This window comes from Pinus tabuliformis, chromosome 9 (genome assembly GCF_031772625.1).
Source record: "Pinus tabuliformis cultivar Carrire ecotype Pingquan chromosome 9, CPIR1, whole genome shotgun sequence".
NCBI lineage: Eukaryota > Viridiplantae > Streptophyta > Pinopsida > Pinales > Pinaceae > Pinus > Pinus tabuliformis.
The window spans coordinates 1059651678-1059676467 of record NC_142307.1 but is presented as its reverse complement, the minus strand read 5'-3'; the positions used below and the strand labels follow the sequence as shown (position 1 = coordinate 1059676467).

At 33.8% G+C, this 24790-nt stretch overlaps 1 protein-coding gene across 1 annotated transcript; it reads right to left on the bottom strand.

The window, feature by feature from the left end:
• Positions 1-6175: 6175 nt before the first annotated feature.
• On the bottom strand, positions 6176-7164 carry LOC149152391 (uncharacterized). Its single transcript, XM_089443462.1, has 2 exons — positions 6799-7164; positions 6176-6625 (listed from the first exon to the last, which is right to left on the bottom strand). Exons 1-2 carry the CDS (start codon positions 7162-7164, stop codon positions 6176-6178), a joined length of 816 nt encoding a protein of 271 aa, XP_089299588.1.
• Positions 7165-24790: the final 17626 nt, after the last annotated feature.

The window sequence follows — 24790 nt, the reverse complement described above, 5'->3', positions numbered from 1 at the left end:
GTGTTTAAAATTGTTTCAAAAAAAATTTAAATTGTTTTTAAAGCATTTTAAGTTGTTTTTAAAGTGTTTAAAATTGTTTTTAAAACATTTTAAAATGGTTTTAAAGAATTTTCAATTGTTGTTAAACCACTCAAACTTATTTTTAAAACATTTTAAAATGTTTTTAAAATCATTTAAAATTGTTTTTAAATCAATTTAAATTATTTTTAAAGTATTTTAAATTGTTTTTAAAGCAATCTAAACTATTTCTAAATCATTTTAAAATCATTTAAAATTATTCTTAAAGCAATTTAAATTACTTTTGAAGTATTTTAAATAGATTTTAAAGCATTGTAAATGGTTTTTAAAGGATTTTAAATTGTTGTGAAAGCATTTTAAAGTACTTTAAAGCTTTTTAAATTGTCGTTAATGCATTTTAAAAGAATTTAAAATTGTTTTTAAAACATTTTAGAGTGTTTTAAATTGTTTTTAAATTATTTTGAACTATTTTAAAGTGCTTTTAAAACATTCTAAATTGTTTCAGAAACATTTTAAATTGTTTTTAAAGCGTATAAAATTGTTTTTAAAACATTTTAAAGTATTTTAAAGCTTTCTAAATTGTTTATAAAGCATTTTAAAACGGGTTTAAAGCATTTTCAATTGTTGTTAAAGCACTTAATCTTATTTTTAAAACATTTGAAATATTTTTGAAATATTTTAAAACATTTTAAAATCATTTAAAATTGTTCTTAAATCAATTTAAATTATTTTTGAAGTATTTTAAATTGTTTTTAAAGCATTGCAAACTATTTTTAAAAAATTTTAAAATCATTTTAAATTGTTTTGAAAGCGTTTTAAATTGTTTTAAAAGCATTTTAAAAGAATTTAAAGTACTTTAAATATTTTTAAATTGTTGTTAAAGAATTTTAAAAGAATTTAAAATTGTTTTTAAAACATTTCAAAGTGTTTTAAATGGTTTTTAAATTATTTTGAACTATTTTAAAGTGCTTTTAGAACTTTCTAAATTGTTTCAAAAACATTTTAAATTGTTTTTAAAGCATTTTAAATTGTTTTTAAAGCATTTAAATCATTTTGAAAGCATTTTAATTGTTTTGAAAGAATTTTAAAAACATTTTAAAGTACTTTAGAGCTCTTTAAATTGTTTTTAAAACGGTTTTAATGCATTTTGAATTGTTGTTAAAACACTTAAACTTATTTCTAAAACATTTTAAAATGTTTTTGAAACATTTTAAAACCATTTAAAATTTTTCTTAAATCAATTTAAATTATTTTTAAAGTATTTTATATTTTTTCTAAAGCATTGTAAACTATTTTTAAAGCATTTTAAAATCATTTTAAATTGTTTTGAAAGCATTTTAAAAACATTTTAGAGTACTTTAAAGCTTCTTAAATTGTTGTTAAAACATTTTAAAAGAATTTATAATTGTTTTTAAAACATTTTACAGTGTTTTAAATTGTTTTTAAATTATTTTGAACTATTTTAAATTGTTTTTAAAATGTCCTAAATTGTTTCAAAAATATTTTAAATTGTTTCAGAAACATTTTAAATTGTTTTTAAAGCATTTTAAATTATTTTTAATGCGTTTAAAATTATTTTTAAAACATTTTAAAACACTTTAAAGCTTTCTAAATTGTTTTTAAAACATTTTAAGATGGTTTTAAAGCATTTTCAATTGTTGTTAAAGCACTTAAACTTATTTTAAAAACATTTTAAAATGTTTTTGAAACATTTTAAAATCATTTAAAATTGTTATTAAATCAATTTAAATTATTTTTAAAGTATTTTAAATTGTTTTTAAAGCATTGTAAACTATTTTTAAAGCATTTCAAAATCATTTAAAATTGTTCTTAAAGCAATTTAAATTATTTTTGAATTATTTTAAATAGTTTTTAAAGCATCCTAAACTGTTTTTAAAGCATTTTAAATTGTTTTGAAAGAATTTTAAAAACATTTTAAAGTACTTTAAAGCTTTTTAAATTGTTGTTAAAGCATTTTGAAAGAATTTAAAATTGTTTTTAAAACATTTTAAAGTGTTTTTAAATTATTTTGAACTATTTAAAATTGTTTTTAAAATGTTCTAAATTGTTTCAAAAACATTTTAAATTGCTTTTGAAGCATTTCAAATTGTTTTCAAAGCGTTTAAAATTGTTTTAAAATTTTTTTAAAGTACTTTAAAGCTTTTTAAATTGTTTTTAAAACATTTTAAAACGGTTTTAAAGCATTTTCAATTGTTGTTAAAGCACTTAAACTTATTTTTGAAACATTTTAAAATGTTTTTGAAACATTTTAAAATCATTTAAAATTGTTCTTAAATCAATTTAAATTATTTTTAAAGTATTTTATATTGTTTCTAAAGCATTGTAAAATATTTTTAAAGCATTATAAAATCATTTAAAATTGTTCTTAAAGAAATTTAAATTATTTTTGATGTATTTTAAACAGTTTTTAAAGCATTGTAAACGGTTTTTAAAGCATTTTAAACTATTTTGAAATCATTTTAAAAACATTTTAAAGTACTTTAAAGCGTTTTAAATTTTTTTTTTAGACTATAACGGTTAATGATATAAATGAGCCGCAAACCAGCTGCCGCGAACTAGAGCATTACAACAATGTCTGAAGCTGAGATTCCTATTGCACAATGAAGGATCCCGCTCTTTGATACAATTACGGAGGTCACAGTGGAAATCGAGCCTCGTACTCTCTGAAATCGTAATTGAAAATACACAGCGCTTGCAGTGGTGGTCTTGTTAGTCCATCGTAGCCTTTGCATCTTCCTTGCACTGGCATGTCATAACGGCGAACCTCCATTTCAGAATAACCAGAGTCCACCTATTGCTTGCACAGGTCCTTCCATCAATAAAGAGGCTGGACATGTCCTTCTATCAATATAGAGCTACCCTAGCCTAGACTCAACTCAGCGTAATTGATAGAAAAAAGAACGAAGTAGAATAATACAAAGATTCATGTGGTGAATGAGAAATCCAAAGAATCAACAAAGAATGGAACCCATGCATTTAAGATCTATAATCATCGCATTAATTTCTGAGCGGCAAGTAGAGCAACAACGGACAGAACAACTGATAGCAAGATTTTAGTGTTGGTCTTTGAGAAGAATTGCCTAGGATGAAGATCGCAGATCAGGTCTAGATTGTTGGGAAGAATCGCCTTGTTTCCTGAGTTTTCCTCCAAGGCCTCTGCATTGAAGGGTCTCATTGCTTCCTGTTCTTCAACAGTTGATTTGATGCTCTTAATGGAATGTGAGTTATCTGCATCATCAGCCTCTTGCAGGGTTTTTCCCTCATCATCAACCTTTTGCAAGGTTTTTTCCTCTTCATCAGCCTTCTGCAGGGTTCTTCCCTCTTCATCAGCTCTTGGATCTTCAATGTATTCTTCCATAATTTCCCCCAAGTCTTCTTCTTTTAGCTATGGGTCTGAGCACTGGTTGGCAGGAGGATGATGTTGTTGATGCTGATCTTGAGGATTCTGGGATAAAGTTGAGACCTCCTTCATCTCTTCTACTAATTTTTGGGGGTCACCATGCTTTCTTTTCTACTAGAAGACAGACTATCCGATGAAGGGTTTTCAGGAACATGAAGACCAACAGACTGTTATGAAAAAATAGTGCATTCATCTTCTTGTTTTGGACAGTGAGGCAATCTTTGGGAATCTGAGTGATCTGTAACATGATCACCGTCAAGTTCATTTACTTCAGCCATTAAATTATCTGGAAATCGTACTACCCTTATTGTAGATGTTGGCTTGTCGACCAGATAGAGACCGGGATCAAAACCTTTGACTGCATGAAATGGAACAGGACTGGATTTTGAAAGCAATTTTGAGAACAGGTTGACAAATAGGAGATTAAGGAATGATGTAATTAGACTCATCAAAGTTGACTAACAGGGATCTTCTGCAATGGGTAGAGCCCAGATTGGCTTCAAGGTCAGCATGATTGTTCAGGTGCCTCAGAATATGGAAAAGGGATATTTTTCAGAACTGGGCCAAAGTAAACCTGATTTTCTTGAAAATGGAAACTAAGTGAATCTATGATGGATTTGAGTTGAGTTTCAACGCTTGGATGTGTTATAGACATTTTTGTGCCTTGCATCACTGAGCATGAAATGTCAATAATTAAGGGATCCCAAAGTCCCTAAACATGTTGTTCTTACCCCTAGAGGAACAAGGCCAGCAAACCACAGCAGTTTATAAAAGTTCTCCACCTGAAAACACTCAAAAACAAGCAAATTCTGGATCATGTCAACTGCTCCACTGAGCATCTGCGTTGAATGTCAAGTGCTCCACTCTGTACCTGCACTGAATGTCAACTGCAAAGAAGGCCACCTGCGCTGAGCGTACTTGGACAAGTGGCAGACTCATTCCTTAAGGTGTCAATGCCCAGGAAGCTTCCAAAATGACACTTGGATAAGGGAATTCAACTGGTGATGAGTAAGAGGTTCCAAATCTCCAAGTGGAAGTTAGAATCTCCAAGTGGACTCAAGAACTGAAGTGAGAGAGGACACTAGTCAGCTTCATGCCAGCCTCAAGCTGACTCATCCTTTCTCCAAAACTCCTATATATAGAGCTCTCTCATGAGGTCTAAGGAGGCTGGATTGTATTGCAAAGAATTGCTGTTGGATTGTGGTTGGATCATTGGGTGTTTATGCTTTTGAAAGGGGCTGAAGAAGGAATTCCTTGCTGCTGGGAAGGAGATGCTGGGTTGGAACCCTATGGGTTGTATCTCTTCCTGAACCCTGTTTATCAATCAATAAAGCTTCTTGGTTCTTTCCTATATGTTGGTGTTTATTGTATGATTTGCATTAGTGTATTTGATTTACTTCTAATCCTGGATCATTTATGAATATGTATATTTGCCTTTGTATTGTGTCCTTCTCTTGTTGCATGTAGCTGTTCTCTTGTCACAGGTAGCTGTTCTCTTGTGATCTCGTGGGAGCAAAAGCGAGGAGGCAAGTAGCTGTGGACACACAAAGGGGAGGATCTAGATCGAGGGACAACCGAAAGATAACGGTAAGTCTACCAATCTCCTGTCTTTCATTTTCATAAAGGAAAGAAAACGAAGTAGCTGCATTCGTTTGTTGCTAAGGCCCTATCACGCCTTAGGTGGATAGGATCGTCCTGCATAGGCATTTTTCCCCACAACAGGATGATCAACCTAGAGTCTCCAAAGACCGACAGAGTCAGAAAGTTCCTTTTGATGGCCAAATTAAGCCCTTGCCACAGAGCCAGAGCTTCAGCTCTGTTATTAGATTCAATGCCCAGCCCCCATTGATACCGAAACTCAGTTGATCCATCCAGATTCAAAAGAACCCCACCCCCACCCGCAACTCCGGGGTTTCCTTTAGAGGCCCTGTCGAAGAAGAGGCAGTGTTCCTCCAATGCAGAGCACCATTTGATAAAATCCTATTCTTCCAGGCGGATGTCCCAATTATCTTGGGAAATTGCAGGGGGCAAGGGCTTGAAAACATAATTTGGAACAAGATCTTTGAGCCAAAGCTCCTCCTCACTGTCCAAAGCTGCTTCATTCCTTATTGCAGGTTTGGTATCCAAAGCCTCTCCCAATAAAGCTTGGATTTTAGTGATAATTTTGCGAGGAGTACATTTTTCATCCCTGAACAGCCTATTGTTCCTCTCCAAACACAGCTTCCAGTAGGTGAATTTAGGGATCCATATCCAGGCTATCTTGAGGAGGCATTTTTTAGAGAGATCGAACAGAGATAAATTGGCCCAGTTGTGAAGCAGGTTAGGGATATTACCAGGAAGCTCAACTTTGTCAGCCCCTGACCTCAGGACCCCCCTCCAAACATCACGGGAAAAAGGGCAAAGCAATAACAGATGGTTAGCAGACTCTTCCTCTGACACACACAGAGGACATCTAGAAGGCCCTTCCATTCCACGTTGTCTCAGGATATCTCTAGTGAGAATGTTGTTATGAGCTAACGTCCAGCAGAAGAAGTCAATTTTGGGAAGCGAAGGGAAGGCCCAAATAAATCTCCATTGGTTAGGGTCAGGGGGGACATTAGGAATCGCTGTCATACTTTTGTAACCTTCAGAGACTGTGAAATTTCTAGTGAGGGAGCCCCACCCTCTTTTGTCCTTAGTTGTTGCTTTGGTTGGAGATTTTCCTTGGAGCTTATCTAAAAGTAACGATGCTTCAACCTACAGCCTTTGGGGAATCTCTCCCAGGTACCAACTAGCCCATCGTCTTCCAGTATCATTCGTCCAAGTTGAGATGTCCCACAGGGTATTCAGGTTGTTGGACTGTAGCCAAATTTTAATGTTTGTCAGGCCTTCAACATGGTTCAGAGGCTGTTCACCAAGGATTGGATCATCCCAAATTCTGATTTTTTTCCCATTACCTGGTATACAGTAAAGGTTGTGACTGAAATGCTCCATAGCAGAAAGACAGAGTTTGAAGATCGGATAACCTTTAATGGTTTTTGGGGGTTGCTCTAAACACCTCAGCCGCTGTCCATTGAAGTATTTCTTCCACAATACTCTCTTACTCCAGCTAGCCTTTCCAGCAACAATATTCCATAGAATTTTGGAGCCCAAGGAGAGATTTTGGGCACCCAGATCTCTTAATTGAAGACCTCCTTCCAGAATTGGCTTTTTAATAGTGCCCCATTTAACTAAATGAAGTCTTTTTTCATTATTTTCCCCCCTTCCCAGAGGAATCTTCTCAGCAGACTGTCCATTTTACTGAGGAAGGTTTTGGGAGCAAGCAGAATGGAATGTTGATAAAGAGGCATACTTATGAGAACAAATTTCATCAGGATAACCTTCCCAACATTGTTCAGCCAAGTGGCTCCCCAAGCTTGAATTCTAAGTTTTAGTTTGTCAAGTAGGGGCATCCAGTGGGCAACTTTAGGAATGGATTTGAAGATTGGAATCCCCAGATATTTAAAAAACTCCCAGGTCTGAATTCGTTTCATCTCTAAGAGCCTGACAATATCAGCCAGTTCCTTGACCGAGCAGTTCCAGCCGAAGATAGTGATTTTTAGATAGTTTATCTTGCTGCCCGAGACCTCCTTGTAGATGTCCAACTCCTTCTTAAAGGATCTTGCAGAATTTATGCTCGCTCCTCCAAGCAATAGAGTATCATCGGCAAATTGGGCATGGTTAATGTCTTTAACATTGGGAACCATTCTGAGTCCTGGCAGAGATTGGATTTGTTGACAGCAGTCAAGTTGGAAGCTAAGAACAAAGGCTCGTATAACGTAGAGGAGTGGGGACAGTGGGCAACCTTGTCTTAAGCCCCTTGAGGCATTGAAGAACTTTGTTGATCAACCATTAACCAGCGACACAATCCAAGGGGAGGCAATGTAGGCTTTCACCCAATTAATGAAGGTTATAGAGAAGCCCAGTTTCTTCATAACAACATAGAGGAAATCATGTTTCACCCTGTAAAAGGCATTTTCCAGATCGAGCTTTATCACCATTCCTTTCTCTTTTTGGTGGCAACTTGAATGAACTACTTCTTGCACCAGCAAAATATTGTCCAGAATCTTTCTCCCTTTGATGAAACCTCATTGATTTTCTAGAATGATGTCCGGAAAAACATTCTTGAGATGATTGGCTATTGTTTTGGTGATCAGTTTATAACTTGTGTTACATAGTGAAATGGGTCGAAATCTACCAAAATCAGAAGCTCCTTTCTCTTTCGGAATCAGGGCAAGGAAGGCCGAGTTGGTGCTGCCTCCAATCTTGGAACATGATTGCGACTTCCTGACCATTCTCAAAAGATCTTTATTAATTACAAACCAGCAAGTCTGAAAAAATCTAGCATTGAACCCATCAGGCCTAGGAGCTTTATCCAACTCCATGCAGTCCAAAGCCTTCTTGAGCTCATCCATGCTGATCGGAGCGGTAAGCATAGAATTAACAGAATCGTGAACACAATGAGGGATTAGATCAAAGGGGTAGGCTTGGGAGTCTAAAGGAGGGTTTTCAGGAGCCGTATAAAGCACTTTGAAGAAGGTAAAAGCAGCTCCTTTGATGCCTTCAAAATCTTTGACCACGACATCATGGGACCAAATTTCTGAAATAGATTTGAATTGCTTGCGAGCTTCGGCTTGCTTATGGAAAAAACTGGTATTCTTGTCGCTGGCATGTAACCATAAGTTTCTGGATTTTTGTCTCTAGTACTCCTCTTCTTCCCTACTAGCTCTATGGAGAGTTTTCTGCAACTCAACTTCTCTTTGAAGCAGACTTTGAGAAACAACAAAATTCTCCATTGCAGATTGATGGGCAACAAGGTTTTATAAGGATTATTTTCTCTTGGCAGTGGGTGTTTTCGGAGTTTTAGCCCACTCCTTGAGTCTTCTTTTAAGGCCCCTCAATTTTTCTTCCCACACATAGAATGGGGATCCTAGGATCTGCCGATTCCAAGCTTCAGAGACCACTTCATGAAAACCATCTTGCTGAATCCACAAAGGACTGAATCTAAAAGGTATTGGACCAAGGTTTCCATCAAGGGAGAGCTTGAGGCTAATATGTTTATGATCAGAAGTGCAGTTTGGAAGGATTTTAGAAGAGGATGTTAGACGACATGTAAGGAAAGAGGATTGGATAAGGAATCTATCCAGGCAAGCAGCTATGTGGTTGGTGTGGAGCGATAAAAAGGTGTCTTGTGAACTCCTAATTACCTCACATTAATTATCAACCCAGGGACGACTTTTTATTTCAAGAGTGTACTCTGTCTGAGGCGGCTATTTACTTAAGAGTAATGTTTTGCAGTATAGTGCTTAAAACCCACAAGTAAATGAATGCTTGAAACAAAATCTAATTGGGACAGTAAGAAACTAAGATGTTCTAAACTAAAATCATTCATTCAAACAATCATCAATCGAGGATATAGTAGCAATAACTCTTTCCTCTAGAAATTGATGGAATAGAGTATGGACCATGGATCTGGGAGCATGGTAGCGTCTGCTGAGGCTCACGACAACCTTGGACCTTCTCTCACACCAAAGCAATAAATGCAAGGAAATGGAATGGAAGCAAGTAAAAAATGAAATAACAAAAGGAAATAGAACAGCAGTAAATGAAACATCAATCAAAAGAACTACATCTCGCGAGTCAAAACCAACTTACTCACATTCTGCAATAAAATAACAATCTTCAAAAGCAATTCCAATGATCTTTACTTTACGAGAAGATATTTACAAATGAATTATGGAACAACATTTATCATATTTACACAACACACTTATTATAGCAATCTGATGTTTCCAAAGGACATGACTTCCGTTTCCAAATGAAATAATATTACTTTCGGGTTCCCACAAATAAGAGTTCAGAATGAATCCAATAGCAATATTTAATATGAAAGCTCTGTAATAGAAACAATCGGTTTAAATAGTGAACATGTAATCAACTCCGAAAAGATTCATTACGCAACATAGATTCACTTACATAAACTTCCTGAATGAAACCATTAATGAATTAGTCGTAACAGAGCGTGGAACATCATATAAAAAATACATCAGATTACTAAACTATATAAACAATCCACACATGAAAAGATATCATACAACAGCAATTGTAAAGTTATGATACACAATAGCAGCAGCGTATTCCACCAGAGGCTGGGCCCTTAGCCGCCAGCGGATGCTGCTGGATTACTTCAGAAGGAAAAGAGTGAACAGCAACACCCAAATTATTTATTAATCAGCCAATTGGAGAATCATTACAACAGCAAAAGCTTAAGAATTACAGCATGAATAATCCACCATCGTTGTCCATCAGTTCTCATTCCCCAAATCCATCATCACGTCTCTCTCAAATCATCCCCATCTCTGATCTCTGTTTTCATTTAAATAGAGAGAGATCAGAGAGAAGTTACAATAAGGATAAGTACAACATAATTCCTATTACAAAATTGGTTTGCCTCTAACCATTTGATCAACAAGAACAAGGCGAATTTGGCTTTGCAGCTGAGATTTGGAGGACGGCCGCAACTGCAAATCTGAGAAAATCGTGCTCAAAGAACCCTGCCTTTCTCCCTGTACAGGCCGAATTTGGGCAAACTGTTCTTCACGAAGATAATTGGGCCCGTTCTGGAAAAAACCCATGTTCCGGATTTTCCAAATTCGTCTTCATTTGCTCAGAATCTCAACCGCAAAACTGTCACTCCTTAAACCAGCGAATTTCTGAGTTGGCAGATTTAAAAATCAAATCTTCAATCTGGAAGTGACTTTGGAGGCTAAAAATGTTAGATAATGTTACAACCAACTTATTAGAACTATCATTGGTAAAATAATGCATAATAATCAATTTATTAGAAATAAAGGAGAATAAATAATATTTATTCATGAGAGCATAAATAATTAATAAAATGGATTTAAATGATAAATTATAATAAATGGCATGATGAAGAATGGTAGAAATGGGTGGAATAAACATTCACAAGTGACAATAATAATGGCATATTAACGACCCCACATACCCCCACACTCAATATGTTGCATGTCCTCATGCAACGAAAACTGAATATATTGCATGTCCTCATGCAACCCAAAGACAAAAGCCATGTGTTAACCAAGCAATAAAAATTTGAGAATAAATGAATGTTTCCTTAATTAATGAATATTCAATTTTAGCAATCACGATGGAGGCATAACAATTTTTTCATTGACAGCCAACTATATGTATGAAGTTGCAGCAAAATATGACATAGATAACAACAAACTTCATTAACCATTTTCCCAAAAACTACAAACCAGATTTTGTTGAAATGTTGCAAGTAGATTTGTAATATATGAAGGCTTCTATGATCCAAAAATCAGATCGTTTTGATGCATGGATCATGAGATATAAATAAAATGGCTGTAGGTGAGAGTGCATGAATTCCGAAATTTTATGAACCAATATTTCTTGAAATTGTGTGGGTTTGTATTAATGATACGTATGTGTTTTCCAAAATTTACAAGAATTGAGTTCACAGTTTTAAAAATATGTGGAAATCAATTTCTGCACTGTGTAAAAATGAAATTGTATGCCTTAAATAAGGAAGAAAGTAGAAAACATCCATCATGCATAGTAATTCCTCCCCCTCTCTGAAAAATTAGCATGTCCTCATGCGATGCTAGAAAACAAATAGAGGTGGTTGCTACCAGCTGTTAAATTCTATGCTTGGTGTAAAACAACATGGAATAAGGGAGGTGTTGAGAGTAAATAAGAATAGCAATGGATGATAAAGAATATGAATGACATGGTCATAAGAAAGAAATGAAGGAACACTCCCCCATACTCGGAAATGACATGCTGCTGAAAAAAAAGAAAGTGGTAAAGATGTAGAATGAAGGATGACAAATAATGCTCAAAATGGATTTTCAGTAGATTCTCCTAAATTTATAATAAATTAGAAAACTATACAATTTTACCTCCAAAAAATGTGGAATGACATATAAATACTGGCAGTTGTTGAAGCTGATGTAGGCAGAGTTGGTGCTGAAAGTGATGCAAAAGGTGGAATCCAGGTAAGCACATAATGTCTGAAGAGTTGTTCATGTTCGCAAGTTGCTCGAGCCACGTCTGTTAGTTGCAATAGTGCGGTCATGCTGTGAATAGAAGTTTGCCCATACTTGTTGTTCTCCTGTAAACAAAGCACTATTTTGCATACAATGTGCTTGAATCCATAGTGTTAGCTTTGAATATCAATAGATAAGATGCATGCAAAATTGCAATTAGAAAAACTCAAATCAACAAGGTATGGCAAAGTGCAGTAATCATACCGCATGCAATCCCATAATGCATACATTCCCCCCTCCAATTGGAAAATGGGTTCCATAACCATAAAGCATATGAAAGGGGTGGTGCTGACGGCAAGGCAATGGAATGAACAATATATCAGTAAGGGAGGCAGAGTACACTTATCAATGATAGGACGGTGAAAGTTATGGTTATTTTGAGAGCAAAGTGTGTAAAGATAGTTATGAATAAGAGATAGGACGCTTTGGAGTGATGATAGTTTATGCAAAACGAAAAAGGACAACAATATGCTAAAAAGATGCTTTGCTGACGGTATTCTAGCTGAAAATGATGTGATTGATCATAAAACACTTTCTCATGCATAAAGGTTCAAACAGGGAAAAAGTTAAGGAAATAACTTCTCTGATAAAAATAAAATAAGAAAAGGGTATTATAATAATAATTGACGAAAAGATATAACTTCAATACCATAAGCAGAGCCGCTGCTGGCAGCAGACGTCCATAGCCTCGACAGAGTTGCTTTTTAACCCATATGAGCCAGGATCCTCAATTTATAAATGGAGAGTTTTAGTGTTGTTCTACAGAAGAGATCAGTGTGCTGGCGTGGTAACCAGATAACCACACTGCCATTCACTAGGAGGTAGCAAAAGTGATCAGGCCGGCTCGTGATGAGACCTCCTGTTCCAAGGATAATTTGGCTATCCAATGGATCATAACCCTGGTGTGGTGGCCATAATGGGAATGTCACTTTGTTACAGCCTTATGAACATGGTAGGCTGGCTCGTAATGAGACCCCCTATCCTCCATCTGCGAACAAAATTTTGTTATTATTACACATTTTTATGATAAAAAGAGGGAGGCTCAGTACTCCTTAAGAGCAGGGATGGCAGAAGAAGTTGAAGATGTCAATAGAAAAAAATATACCCATAATCTCATTTATTACAGACAAAGAAGATTATAACCAGGGATGATGGAACCAGCATGGTATTAAGATGATCAATCAATATCATGTTCAATAGAAAACAATGCAGTAAAGTAGTATATAAATAATTGTGTCTCTTTTGAAAAAAAATCTGTCATCAAGGAGCTGTCCTGTTAAAGATCATAACGTAAATGATAATACTTGCTTCAAAAGAATCCATAATTCTTGTCCTCATAAAAATAGTGTACTTCATGCCATGAAAGAGAATCAGGAGAATGTGGTTGAGCTGACTATGAATAATCCCACAAGAGAAAGGAAAGGGTTGCCCTCAAAAATATTCCCAAAGTGTTGCTCTTTTGAATGAACAGCAAAAACACTCACAAAGCGGTGTTTCGTGTAAGGAACATCAAAGAAAATGCACACCAAAAAACAAAAATACATACAAAAAACGTGAAAATGCAAATGTCGTTCGAAAAATCACAAATGCTGTTTCTTCTGAGAAAGGAACAACAGAGACACTCAAATGTTGTTCCTTTTCGCAAAGGATGAGCAAAAACACACAAGTGTTGTTCCTTTTCGCAAAGGAACAACAAAAAACACGCAAGTGCTGTTCCTTTTTGAAAAGGAACAGCAAAGTCACACAAGTGCTGTTCCATTTCGAAAAGGAACAACAAAATCACACAAATGCTGTTCCATTTCGAAAAGGAACAGCAAAAACACACGAATGCTGTTCCATTTCGAAAAGGAACAGCAAAAACACACGAATGCTGTTCCATTTCGAAAAGGAACAGCAAAAACACACAAGTGCTGTTCCATTTCGAAAAGGAACAACAAAATCACACAAATGCTGTTCCATTTCGAAAAGGAACAGCAAAAACACACGAATGTTGTTCCATTTCGAAAAGGAACAACAAAAACACACGAATGTTGTTCCATTTCAAAAAGGAACAGCAAAAACACACAAGTGCTGTTCCATTTCGAAAAGGAACAACAAAATCACACAAATGCTGTTCCATTTCAAAAAGGAATAGCAAAAACACACGAATGCTGTTCCATTTCGAAAAGGAACAGCAAAAACACACGAATGCTGTTCCATTTCGAAAAGGAACAACAAAAACACACAAGTGTTGTTCCATTTCGAAAAGGAACAAAAAAATCACACAAATGCTGTTCCATTTCGAAAATGAACAGCAAAAACACACGAATGCTGTTCCATTTCGAAAAGGAACAGCAAAAACACACAAGTGCTATTCCTTTTTCGCAAAGGAACAGCAAAAACACGCAAGTGCTGTTTCTTTTGAAAAGGAACAGCAAAATCACACAAATGCTGTTCCATTTCGAAAAGGAACGGCAAAAACACACAAGTGTTGTTCCTTTTTGAAAAGGAACAGCAAAACCACACCAATGCTGTTCCTTTTTGAAAAGGAACAGCAAAACCACACAAATGCTGTCCCTTTTTGAAAAGGAACAGCAAAACCACACAAATGTTGTTCCTTTTTGAAAAGGAACAGCAAAAACACGCAAGTGCTGTTCTTTTTTGAAAAGGAACAGCAAAATCACACAAATGTTGTTCCATTTCGAAAAGGAACAACAAAAATAGCAAAAACACGCAAAGAATGAATTAGCTGTTCACTGCATTGATGCTGAGGATGAGTTGCACTTTGAATGAAGCAACACCTGAAACACAAAATATAAAAGAAATTAGAAAAAAACAACATTTTATTTAAAAACAATATGTAAATTAAGTTACAACAGCTATGATATTATGTAAAAAAAATGATCTTTTTGAAAAATGTTTTGGCAGCAAAGAGATGACATGAATCTTCAAATGGAAATCAATTCTTCATTTCTTCTATTATGAATCCGTTGGGTAATAAGTTGGATGAAATTCCTTTGTTTTATTAAAATTTGTTTCAAGAATCACTTGTCCATAAATTGACGTTCTTTTTCTCCTAGGACCTGCAAAAAACGAGTGTCTACCTGCAATAAAACATTAAATCATGGAGAAAGAGAGGTGCACGGCTCCCCTAATCCAAGAATTATGCAAAAAAACTAACAAGTAGTTACTTCTATAGAACAAATCCAAGGAGAAAATAACAAAGTAAAATTTATTTGTCACCTGCGGGAGAGCAGTGGCCAATCATACTAACCTGCAGTGTTTTAATCACAACTTCTTTGTTTTTTGTCGAAATTGAGTGATTCCAAAGCCAAATGAGAGCTAATTCAAAGGTTTATCTCCAGTAGAAACAGGTTTTAGAAATTCAATGATATGATATGTCAATTTTAGTTAGAACGACCTGCATAATAGAGTCATTGTCGATTACCCGGCTTAGACCAACAGTTGATATTTCAAGCATAACTTTTTCGTTTGATGTCGGATTCGAATGATTCAAATTGGAAATGAAAGTAGATTCATTTATTTATCTCCAATAGAAACAGGTTTTGAAGACAAGAAGAATTGATAAGTCAAATATTGTAAGGAACAACCGGAAAGACATAGTTTTAAGGGTGCTGATTTACGATAGACAGTCAGTATTTTGATCATAACTTCCCCATACGATATCAAAAATGAGTGATTCAAATTGAATTGTAAACTAGATTCATAGGGTAATCTACCATAGAAACAGGTTTTAAAAATTCATTCATTTAGGCCTCCAAAAACTGACTGTCCCAACTCTGTTCCTGAGCTTCCCACTAGACATCCGGTCAATGTTTTGGCTCTAACTTTTTCGTTTCAAATCCAAATTGAGTGATTCAAATTGGATTGGAAAGTAGACATCAAGGGCTACTTAGGATAGAAACAGGTTTTAAAAATATGGTCATTTAGGCCTCCAAAAACTGACTGTCCCAACTCTGTTCCTGAGCTGCCCGCTAGATAACCGGTCAATGTTTTGGTTCTAACTTTTTCGTTTCAAATCCAAATTGAGTGATTCAAATTGGGTTAGAAAGTAGAAATCAAGGGCTAGTTAGGGTAGAAACAGGTTTTAAAAATATTCACTTTTGGTCCCTCAAAACATGACTGTCCCGACTGTTTTCCCAGAAAGTTCATCAAGCCCGCAAGCCAAAAAAATGAAATTCAAGCATTTTTTCAAATTGGTGATAAAAATGAAAATGAGTGTTTGTAGAACTTATTATTTCCATTATGATTCATCTACATACACAATTTATAAAAAAATTATCACCGATGTTGATTTGCATAGCATGTTGCAACAAAAACCCTAGTTTTACAAAAGAGCAAAATGCACTTATTTATGTCCTTATTTTATTTTATTTTCTACACTAACCTATTTTGATTTGAAAAATGAATATGACTACGTATATGAGTACTTCCAGTAAAGCCATTTTCGAAGTAAGGCTTCACGTATGCACATACCCGAATTTGAAAAATGCATGTTAATGGATATTAGGGTATGAAAAGCCAACTTCCCTTGAAAAAATGATATCAAAAATTGTTGAAGCATAGAGTGATGTTGCAAATAAATGATGGAGTGAAACCAATCTTCAATGTATGCGTTACTTTGTTGATTTCTCATATCCATTAGATCATGAAGTCCTTGGTCTTTTAAAATAACTTGTTGATGCATCCTACAAGAAACCTCATTTTCTTCCATAGCTTCTACAATTTTTGCATTTGAAACATTCTGAATCTCATTGTAGGTTTTCTCTAATAACACATGTGAGATAGAATGGGTGGGAAGGGTGGGTAAATTTGCCAGTTCAACATTGTAAGCATGTTGTACTGGTTTATTATGGTGAGGGTATGGAATTAGTTGAGCAGGAAAATGTGTATGGAATGGAGCATTTTGATGATGTGGTTGATTGGGTTGTGTGAATGGTTTTGATGGGCAAGCAAGTTGTTGTGAAAGAGCTGGTGGAGAATATGGAGAATGTGCTTGTGCTACAAGATGAGGGAGAGTAGTCATGCCATCATAAGATGAACCATGCCCAACTTGTAAACAAGATAGGTGGTTATATTGAAATTGACATGGCTGCCCTAACACATTAGCATTCCATAATGGATTATGCAAGTATGACAATGGAGAAAAAGTGTTTTGAACCATACCTGTAGGCCTTGTTGCAGCTTTCTTACCTCTTTGATATGCTACTTTCATCATAGATAAGGAAGAGCGAGTATCTATGAGATGCTCCTTTCGGTCATGAGAACAAAACACTTCATCAAATTCTTCATTTTTCTGAACCTGCAAAACGTCCAATTTTTCATTTAGAGAGCTAATAAAATCAACTTTAAAATGTTCAAGTAAATCATTGATTTCAGCTCTTATGTCTCCTGTTCTTGTAGCAGATTTGGAAAATAAAGAAAAAACATCTCTAGAATTCTTACCAGCCTTGGAGATTCCTCTTGAATACCTTATGCACAACTCACAAACATCATCATATGATAACTGAAAAACATCACCTTTTCCTATCAAATTTAAAAGTTCTAAAAATTCATCTTTGATTCCTTTAAGAATGAGTGTTTTTAAGATCTCTTTTTCCAAATGCTTATATTTTGATTTTTGAAGGTTGTATTGAAATCGATCTACATAGTCCTCCAAACTTTCATCCTCCCCTTGTATCATATAGAAAATATCTTCATTGGCTTTGCAATAGTCTTGGTACTTCTTCAAGAATATGTTCTTCATGTCCTCCCATGATTGGATGCAATTCCCACCTAGGCTCATGAACCATCGGAGAGCTGCTCCTTTTAGAGTAAGAGGAAACACTTTCAATCTTTGATCATTAGTACAATAATCATACCCTCTACAAAGTATTTCGAACTCAAATAAAAATGTATCTGGATCTTCATTTGCTAAACCATGAAAATTTGGTAAAGATGGGGGAATTATGTGCATTTGTGTCACTCCTAGATCTTTGATAGGAAATTCAAAAGTAGAAACGTGAGCCATTTCTTACCATAATAGAAGATGTTTTTCATATGTTTCTTCAAGGCTCCTTCTTCAAATGTTCCTGTCAATCGGTTAGTGAAATGGGTGGTGCTTACATCACCACTTAAGTGAAATCATGTGATTCATTTTTTTTTTTTTAAATTTCTATTTTTCCTAATAATTCACACAAAAATTCAAACATCTATTTCTACTCTAGGTTCTTTAACAGTCCTGCTAGAAAGCGGACGGGGGAGCAGGGCTTTTACATGCTCCGTACGCAGGTTCTTACCTTCCGTTTTTAAGATCCAACTCTTCCCTAGCAGGCAGTCATCAAATTCACACTACTCTTTAGAAATGGCTACACTCTCCCCGGCAACGGCGCCAAAATGTGGAGCGATAAAAAGGTGTCTTGTGAACTCCTAATTACCTCACATTAATTATCAACCCAGGGACGACTTTTTATTTCAAGAGTGTACTCTGTCTGAGGCGGCTATTTACTTAAGAGTAATGTTTTGCAGTATAGTGCTTAAAACCCACAAGTAAATGAATGCTTGAAACAAAATCTAATTGGGACAGCAAGAAACTAAGATGTTCTAAACTAAAATCATTCATTCAAACAATCATCAATCGAGGATATAGTAGCAATAACTCTTTCCTCTAGAAATTGATGGAATAGAGTATGGACCATGGATCTGGGAGCATGGTAGCGTCTGCTGAGGCTCACGACAGCCTTGGACCTTCTCTCACATCAAAGCAATAAATGCAAGGAAATGGAATGGAAGCAAGTAAAAAATGAAATAACAAAAGGAAATAGAACAACAGTAAATGAAACATCAATCAAAAGAACTACATCTCGCGAGTCAAAACCAACTTACTCACATTCTGCAATAAAATAAAAATCTTCAAAAGCAATTCCAATGATCTTTACTTTACGAGAAGATATTTACAAATGAATTATGGAACAACATTTATCATATTTACACAACACACTTATTATAGCAATCTGATGTTTCCAAAGGACATGACTTCCGTTTCCAAATGAAATAATATTACTTTCGGGTTCCCACAAATAAGAGTTCAAAATGAATCCAATAGCAATATTTAATATGAAAGCTCTGTAATAGAAACAATCGGTTTAAATAGTGAACATGTAATCAACTCCGAAAAGATTCATTACGCAACATAGAGTCACTTACATAAACTTCCTGAATGAAACCATTAATGAATTAGTCGTAACAGAGCGTGGAACAACATATAACAAATACATCAGATTACTAAACTATATAAACAATCCACACATGAAAAGATATCATACAGCAGCAATTGTAAAGTTATGATACACAATAGCAGTAGCGTATTCCACCAGAGGCCGGGCCCTTAGCCGCCAGCGGATGCTGCTGGATTACTTCAGAAGGAAAAGAGTGAACAGCAACGCCCAAATTATTTATTAATCAGCCAATTGGAGAATCATTACAATAGCAAAAGCTTAAGAATTACAGCATGAATAATCCACCATCGTTGTCCATCAGTTCTCATTCCCCAAATCCATCATCACGTCTCTCTCAAATCATCCCCATCTCTGATCTCTGTTTTCATTTAAATAGAGAGAGATCAGAGAGAAGTTACAATAAGGATAAGTACAACATAATTCCTATTACAAAATTGGTTTGCCTCTAACCATTTGATCAACAAGAACAAGGCGAATTTGGCTTTGCAGCTGAGATTTGGAGGACGGCCGCAACTGCAAATCTGAGAAAATCGTGCTCAAAGAACCCTGCGTTTCTCCCTGTACAGGCCGAATTTGGGCAAACTGTTTTTCATGAAGATAATTGGGCCCGTTCTGGAAAAAACCCATGTTCCGGATTTTCCAAATTTGTCTTCATTTGCTCAGAATCTCAACCGCAAAACTGTCACTCCTTAAACCAGCGAATTTCTGAGTTGGCAGATTTAAAAATCAAATCTTCAATCTGGAAGTGACTTTGGAGGCTAAAAATGGTAGATAATGTTACAACCAACTTATTAGAACTATCATTGGTAAAATAATGCATAATAATCAATTTATTAGAAATAAAGGAGAATAAATAATATTTATTCATGAGAGCATAAATAATTAATAAAATGGATTTAAATGATAAATTATAATAAATGACATGATGAAGAATGGTAGAAATGGGTGGAATAAACATTCACAAGTGAATAATAATGGCATATTAACGACCCCACAGTTGGGCCCTAATCTTTTGTTAGTCCAGGTATATTTCCCAGCAGAAGGCTTGATATGCTCAAGATCCCAGTCTAGCATTATGTCTTCCACCCATTCTCTAGCTGGATCCCTTACTGGGGAACCCCCCTTTTTCTCATCAATGGCTAGAGTGACATTCAGATCACCTGCAATAATGATATTTTCTAGGTTTTGCAATAAAAGAAAGGACTGAAGCGAGTCCCAGCAAAAATTTTTCTCCGCTAGAAGGACAGGAGCATAAATATTGAACATACTTACTTGTTGACCAGAGTCTTTGTGGAGGAGATGGATGAAAATCCAATGAGAGCAGTTTTCTTCTTGAATCAATTCATATTTGGAGCTGTCCCAGAAGGAGGCAAGCCCTCCAGAGGTGCCCCTAGAACTGACAGCTCTTCTGGGACCTTTACGCCAGAATTCCTTACTAGTTTGGAGGAGCGGATTATCCTCCATCTTTGTCTCCTGGATGAGAAGGATTTTAGGCGAATGCATCCTAACAATGTCTTTCAGGGCTTCTTCTTTCAGTTTGCTGCCTAACCCTCTACAGTTCCAGGAGACGTACTTCATTATTTACTGACTTGGGAGGTGGTGGCTCCTTTTGGAGCCCTGCTCTAATTGCACCCGGATCTGGTGTTCATCATTCCTTTGAGAATTTTTTGGGAGCCTTGTAGGACGTCTAGATAAGTTTTATCCTCTCCCTATTTCTTCTTGGATTTCCGACCCCTAGCCGACTTGATAGGAGTGATTTGTGAGCCATTTGATTCGTTGTCTCTCTCTTCTGACTCTTCCCCTGAGTCAGAGGCTAGACTGATGTGCTCCTCAGTACCTTCGGTTCCCCTTTGATCAGCAGCTGCTAGAGGATCAGTTGAATTTTCTATGGTTTCTTTCAGCTTATTAGATTGGTATTCAGTTTCTTCGTGACTCTCTGTTACATTCACCTTTTCAACTGGGGGAGGGGCTTCTTTTGTGATTGGATTGGTCTGAGAATTGGACTGGGGCTTCCTCATTGTTCCAGATTTTGTCTGTTCAGAAGGCTTTGAGACTACCTTGCCCTTTTTTATCTCTTTCCATCCTTCTTCTTCCACCTTGTCCCCTGATGGGGCTTTATGATAGTTTCGTTGGAAGTGACCATGCTCGTGACAGATTCTGCGCTTAAAGGGCAGTTGCTCGTAGTCCAGTTTCTGGAAGTGATGCCAATCTCCAACTGTAAGTTTAACGGCTTCCGGCAGACTAGCTTCCAAGTCAACTTCCACGTAGATTCCTGCACAAGGTGTATTGGCCCCTATTTTCAGCTTTGTCAATGAATCGACCCAGCTCGTTTCCAATCTTTTGTAGGGATTGGTAGCTCCAGCAGTGGATCAGCAGGTTAGGGAGACAGACCCAAACAGGAACCTCCTTTGGGACATCGACAGAAGGGTCAAAGTTAGGGGTCCATTTGTTCAGGAAAAGGCCTTGATTTCCCATGAAATATGGACCATTTCTGAACACTAGGTCACAGTCTTCCTTGGTAGTGAATTCGAAAATGAAAAATCCTCTACTGACAACATTACAGATCACGTCGTTCGTCAGCAGAGGCCTCCAATTTCGTTGGACCCATTCATCTGTCGATTTTGTTGATGGCCATCGACCCATAAATTTCCCGACCAAACTTCTATCAGCCAAGGCAAGAGCTATTTTGATCAGTTGTTCTTCAGGCAGAGCAATCTCTGGTATTTCTTCAAGTATTTTGATGAACGTCGGAACTTCAGGTGTTGGACGTTTTTTCCCTTTATGAGACAGAAGGTTACAAAATGCATTTGCAGAAGTGTTTGGAGGGGGGGGGGGGGGGGGAGGTCTCTCCGCCCCGTGGAGCACCCATGGCGGCGGCGGCATAGCACACAACGATCCCTGACCTAATCGCTGCAGAGGAGCGCGCGCGATTGAAATTCGTAACGGTTTCCAAAAAGATTTTTAAATTGTTGCTAAAGCGTTTTAAAAGAGTTTAAAATTGTTTTTAAAACATTCTAAAGTGTTTTAAATTGTATATAAATTATTTTGAACTATTTTAAATTGCTTTTAAAACGTTCTAAATTGTTTCAAAAACATTTTAAATTGTTTTTAAAGCATTTTAAGTTGTTTTTAAAGTGTTTAATTTATTTATTTTTAACATTTTAAAGTACTTTAAAGCTTTTTAAATTGTTTTTGAAACATTTTAAAATGGTTTTAAAGCATTTTCAATTGTTGTTAAACCACTTAAACTTATTCCTAAAACATTTCAAAATGTTTTTGAAACATTTTAAAATCATTTAAAATTGTTTTTAAATCAATTTATATTATTTTTAAAGTATTTTAAATTGTCTCTAAAGCATTGTAAACTATTTTTAAAGCATTTTAAAATCATTTAAAATTGTTCTTAAAGAAAATTAAATTATTTTTGAAGTATTTTAAATAGTTTTTAAAGCACTGTAAACGGTTTTTAAAGCATTTTAAATTGTTTTGAAATCATTTTAAAGCACTTTAAAGCTTTTTAATTGTTGCTAAAGCATTTTAAAAGAATTTAAAATTGTTTTTACGTTATTTTGAACTATTTTAAATTGTTTTTAAAACGTTCTAAATTGTTTCAAAAACATTTTAAGAAGTTTTTAAAGCATTTTAAATTGTTTTTAAAGTGTTTAAAATTGTTTTTAAAACATTTTAAAGTGCTTTAAAGCTTTTTAAATTGTTCATAAAACATTTTAAAATGGGTTTAAAACATTTTCAATTGTTGTTAAAGCAATTACTTATTTTTAAAACATTTTAAAATGTTTTTGTAACATTTTAAAACATTTTAAAATAATTTAAAATTGTTCTTAAATCAATTTAAAAATTATTTTTAAAGTATTTTAAATTGTTTTCAAAGCATTGTAAACTAATTTTAAATTGTTTTGAAAGAATTTTAAAAACATTTTAGAGTAGATTAAAACTTTTTAAATTGTTGTTAAAGCGTTATAATAGAATTTAAAATTGTTTTTAAACCATTTTAAAGTGCTTGAAATTGTTTTTAAACTATTTTGAGCTAATTTAAAGTGTTTTTAAAATGTACCAAACTGTTTCAAAAACATTTTAAGTTGTTTCTAAAGTGTTTAAAATTGTTTTTAAAACATTTTAAAGTACTTTAAAGCTTTTTAAATTGTTTTTAAAAAATTTTAAAACAGTTTTAAAGCATTTTCAATTGTTGTTAAACCACTCAAACTTATTTTTAAAACATTTTAAAATGTTTTTGAAAAATTTTAAAATCATTTAAAATTGTTTTTAAATCAATTTAAATTATTTTTAAAGTATTTTAATTGTTTTTAAAGCATTGTAAACTTTTTTTAAATCATTTAAAATTGTTATTAAAGCAATTTAAATTACTTTTGAAGTATTTTAAATAGTTTTTAAAGCATTGTAAATGGTTTTTAAAGAATTTTAAATTGTTTTGAAAGCATTTTAAAGTACTTTAAAGCTTTTTAAATTGCTGTTAATGCATTTTAAAAGAATTTAAAATTGTTTTTAAAACATTTTAGAGTGTTTTAAATTGTTTTTAAATTATTTTGAACTATTTTAAAGTGTTTTTAAAACATTCTAAATTGTTTCAAAAACATTTTAAATTGTTTTTAAAGCATTTTAAATTGTTTTTAAAGCGTTTAAAAGTGTTTTTTAAAACATTTTAAAATCATTTAAAATTGTTCTTAAATCAATTTAAATTATTTTTGAAGTATTTTAAATTGTCTTGAAACCGTTTTAAATTGTTTTGAAAGCATTTTAAAGTAATTTAAATATTTTTAAATTGTTGTTAAAGCATTTTAAAAGAATTTAAAATTGTTTTTAAAACATTTTAAAGTGTTTTAAATTATTTTGAACTATTTTAAAGTGTTTTAAAAACTTTCTAAATTGTTTCAAAAACATTTTAAATTGTTTTTAAAGCATTTTAAATTGTTTTTAAAGCATTTAAATTGTTTTGAAAGCATTTTAAATTCTTCTGAAAGCATTTTAAAAACATTTTAAATTACTTTAAAGCTCTTTAAATTGTTTTTAAAACATTTTAGAACGATTTTAATGCATTTTCAATTGTTGTTAAAGCACTTAAACTTATTTTTAAAACATTTTAAAATGTTTTTGAAACATTTTAAAATCATTTAAAATTGTTCTTAAATCAATTTAAATTATTTTTAAAGTATCTTTTATTGTTTCTAAAGCATTGTAAACTATTTTTAAAGCATTTTCAATTGTTGTTAAAGCACTTAATCTTATTTTTAAAACATTTTAAAATGTTTTTGAAATATTTTAAAAGATTTTAAAATCATTTAAAATTTTTGTTAAATCAATTTAAATTATTTTTGAAGTATTTTAAATTGTTTTTTTTGTAAGCTGGGGCGGGACTCTCTGATTTACATGTCCATTATGTACCCCTCTACGGGGGAGGGGAGCCCAAGATTTGAACCCAAGACTTCCGGTTCGGTGAGACTTCATTTCCACGACCCTTGCCGCTTGAGCTACCCCATGTGGACAAAGTATTTTAAATTGTTTTTAAAGCATTGCAAACTATTTTTAAAGAATTTTAAAATCATTTTAAATTGTTTTGAAAGCGTTTTAAATTGTTTTGAAAGAATTTTAAAAGCATTTTAAAGTACTTTAAAGATTTTTAAATTGTTGTTAAAGCATTTTAAAAGAATTTAAAATTGTTTTTAAAATATTTTAAAGTGTTTTAAGTTGTTTTTAAATTATTTTGAACTATTTTAAAGTGTTTTTAAAACTTTCTAAATTGTTTCAAAAACATTTTAAATTGTTTTTAAAGCATTTTAAATTGTTTTTAAAGCATTTGAAATTGTTTTGAAAGCATTTTAAAAAACATTTAAAGTACTTTAAAGCTTTTTAAATTGTTGTTAAAGCATTTTAAAAGAATTTAAAATTGTTTTTAAAACATTTTAAAGTGTTTTTTTAATTATTTTGAACTATTTTAAATTGTTTTTAAAACGTTCTAAATTGCTTCAAAAACATTTCAAATTGTTTTT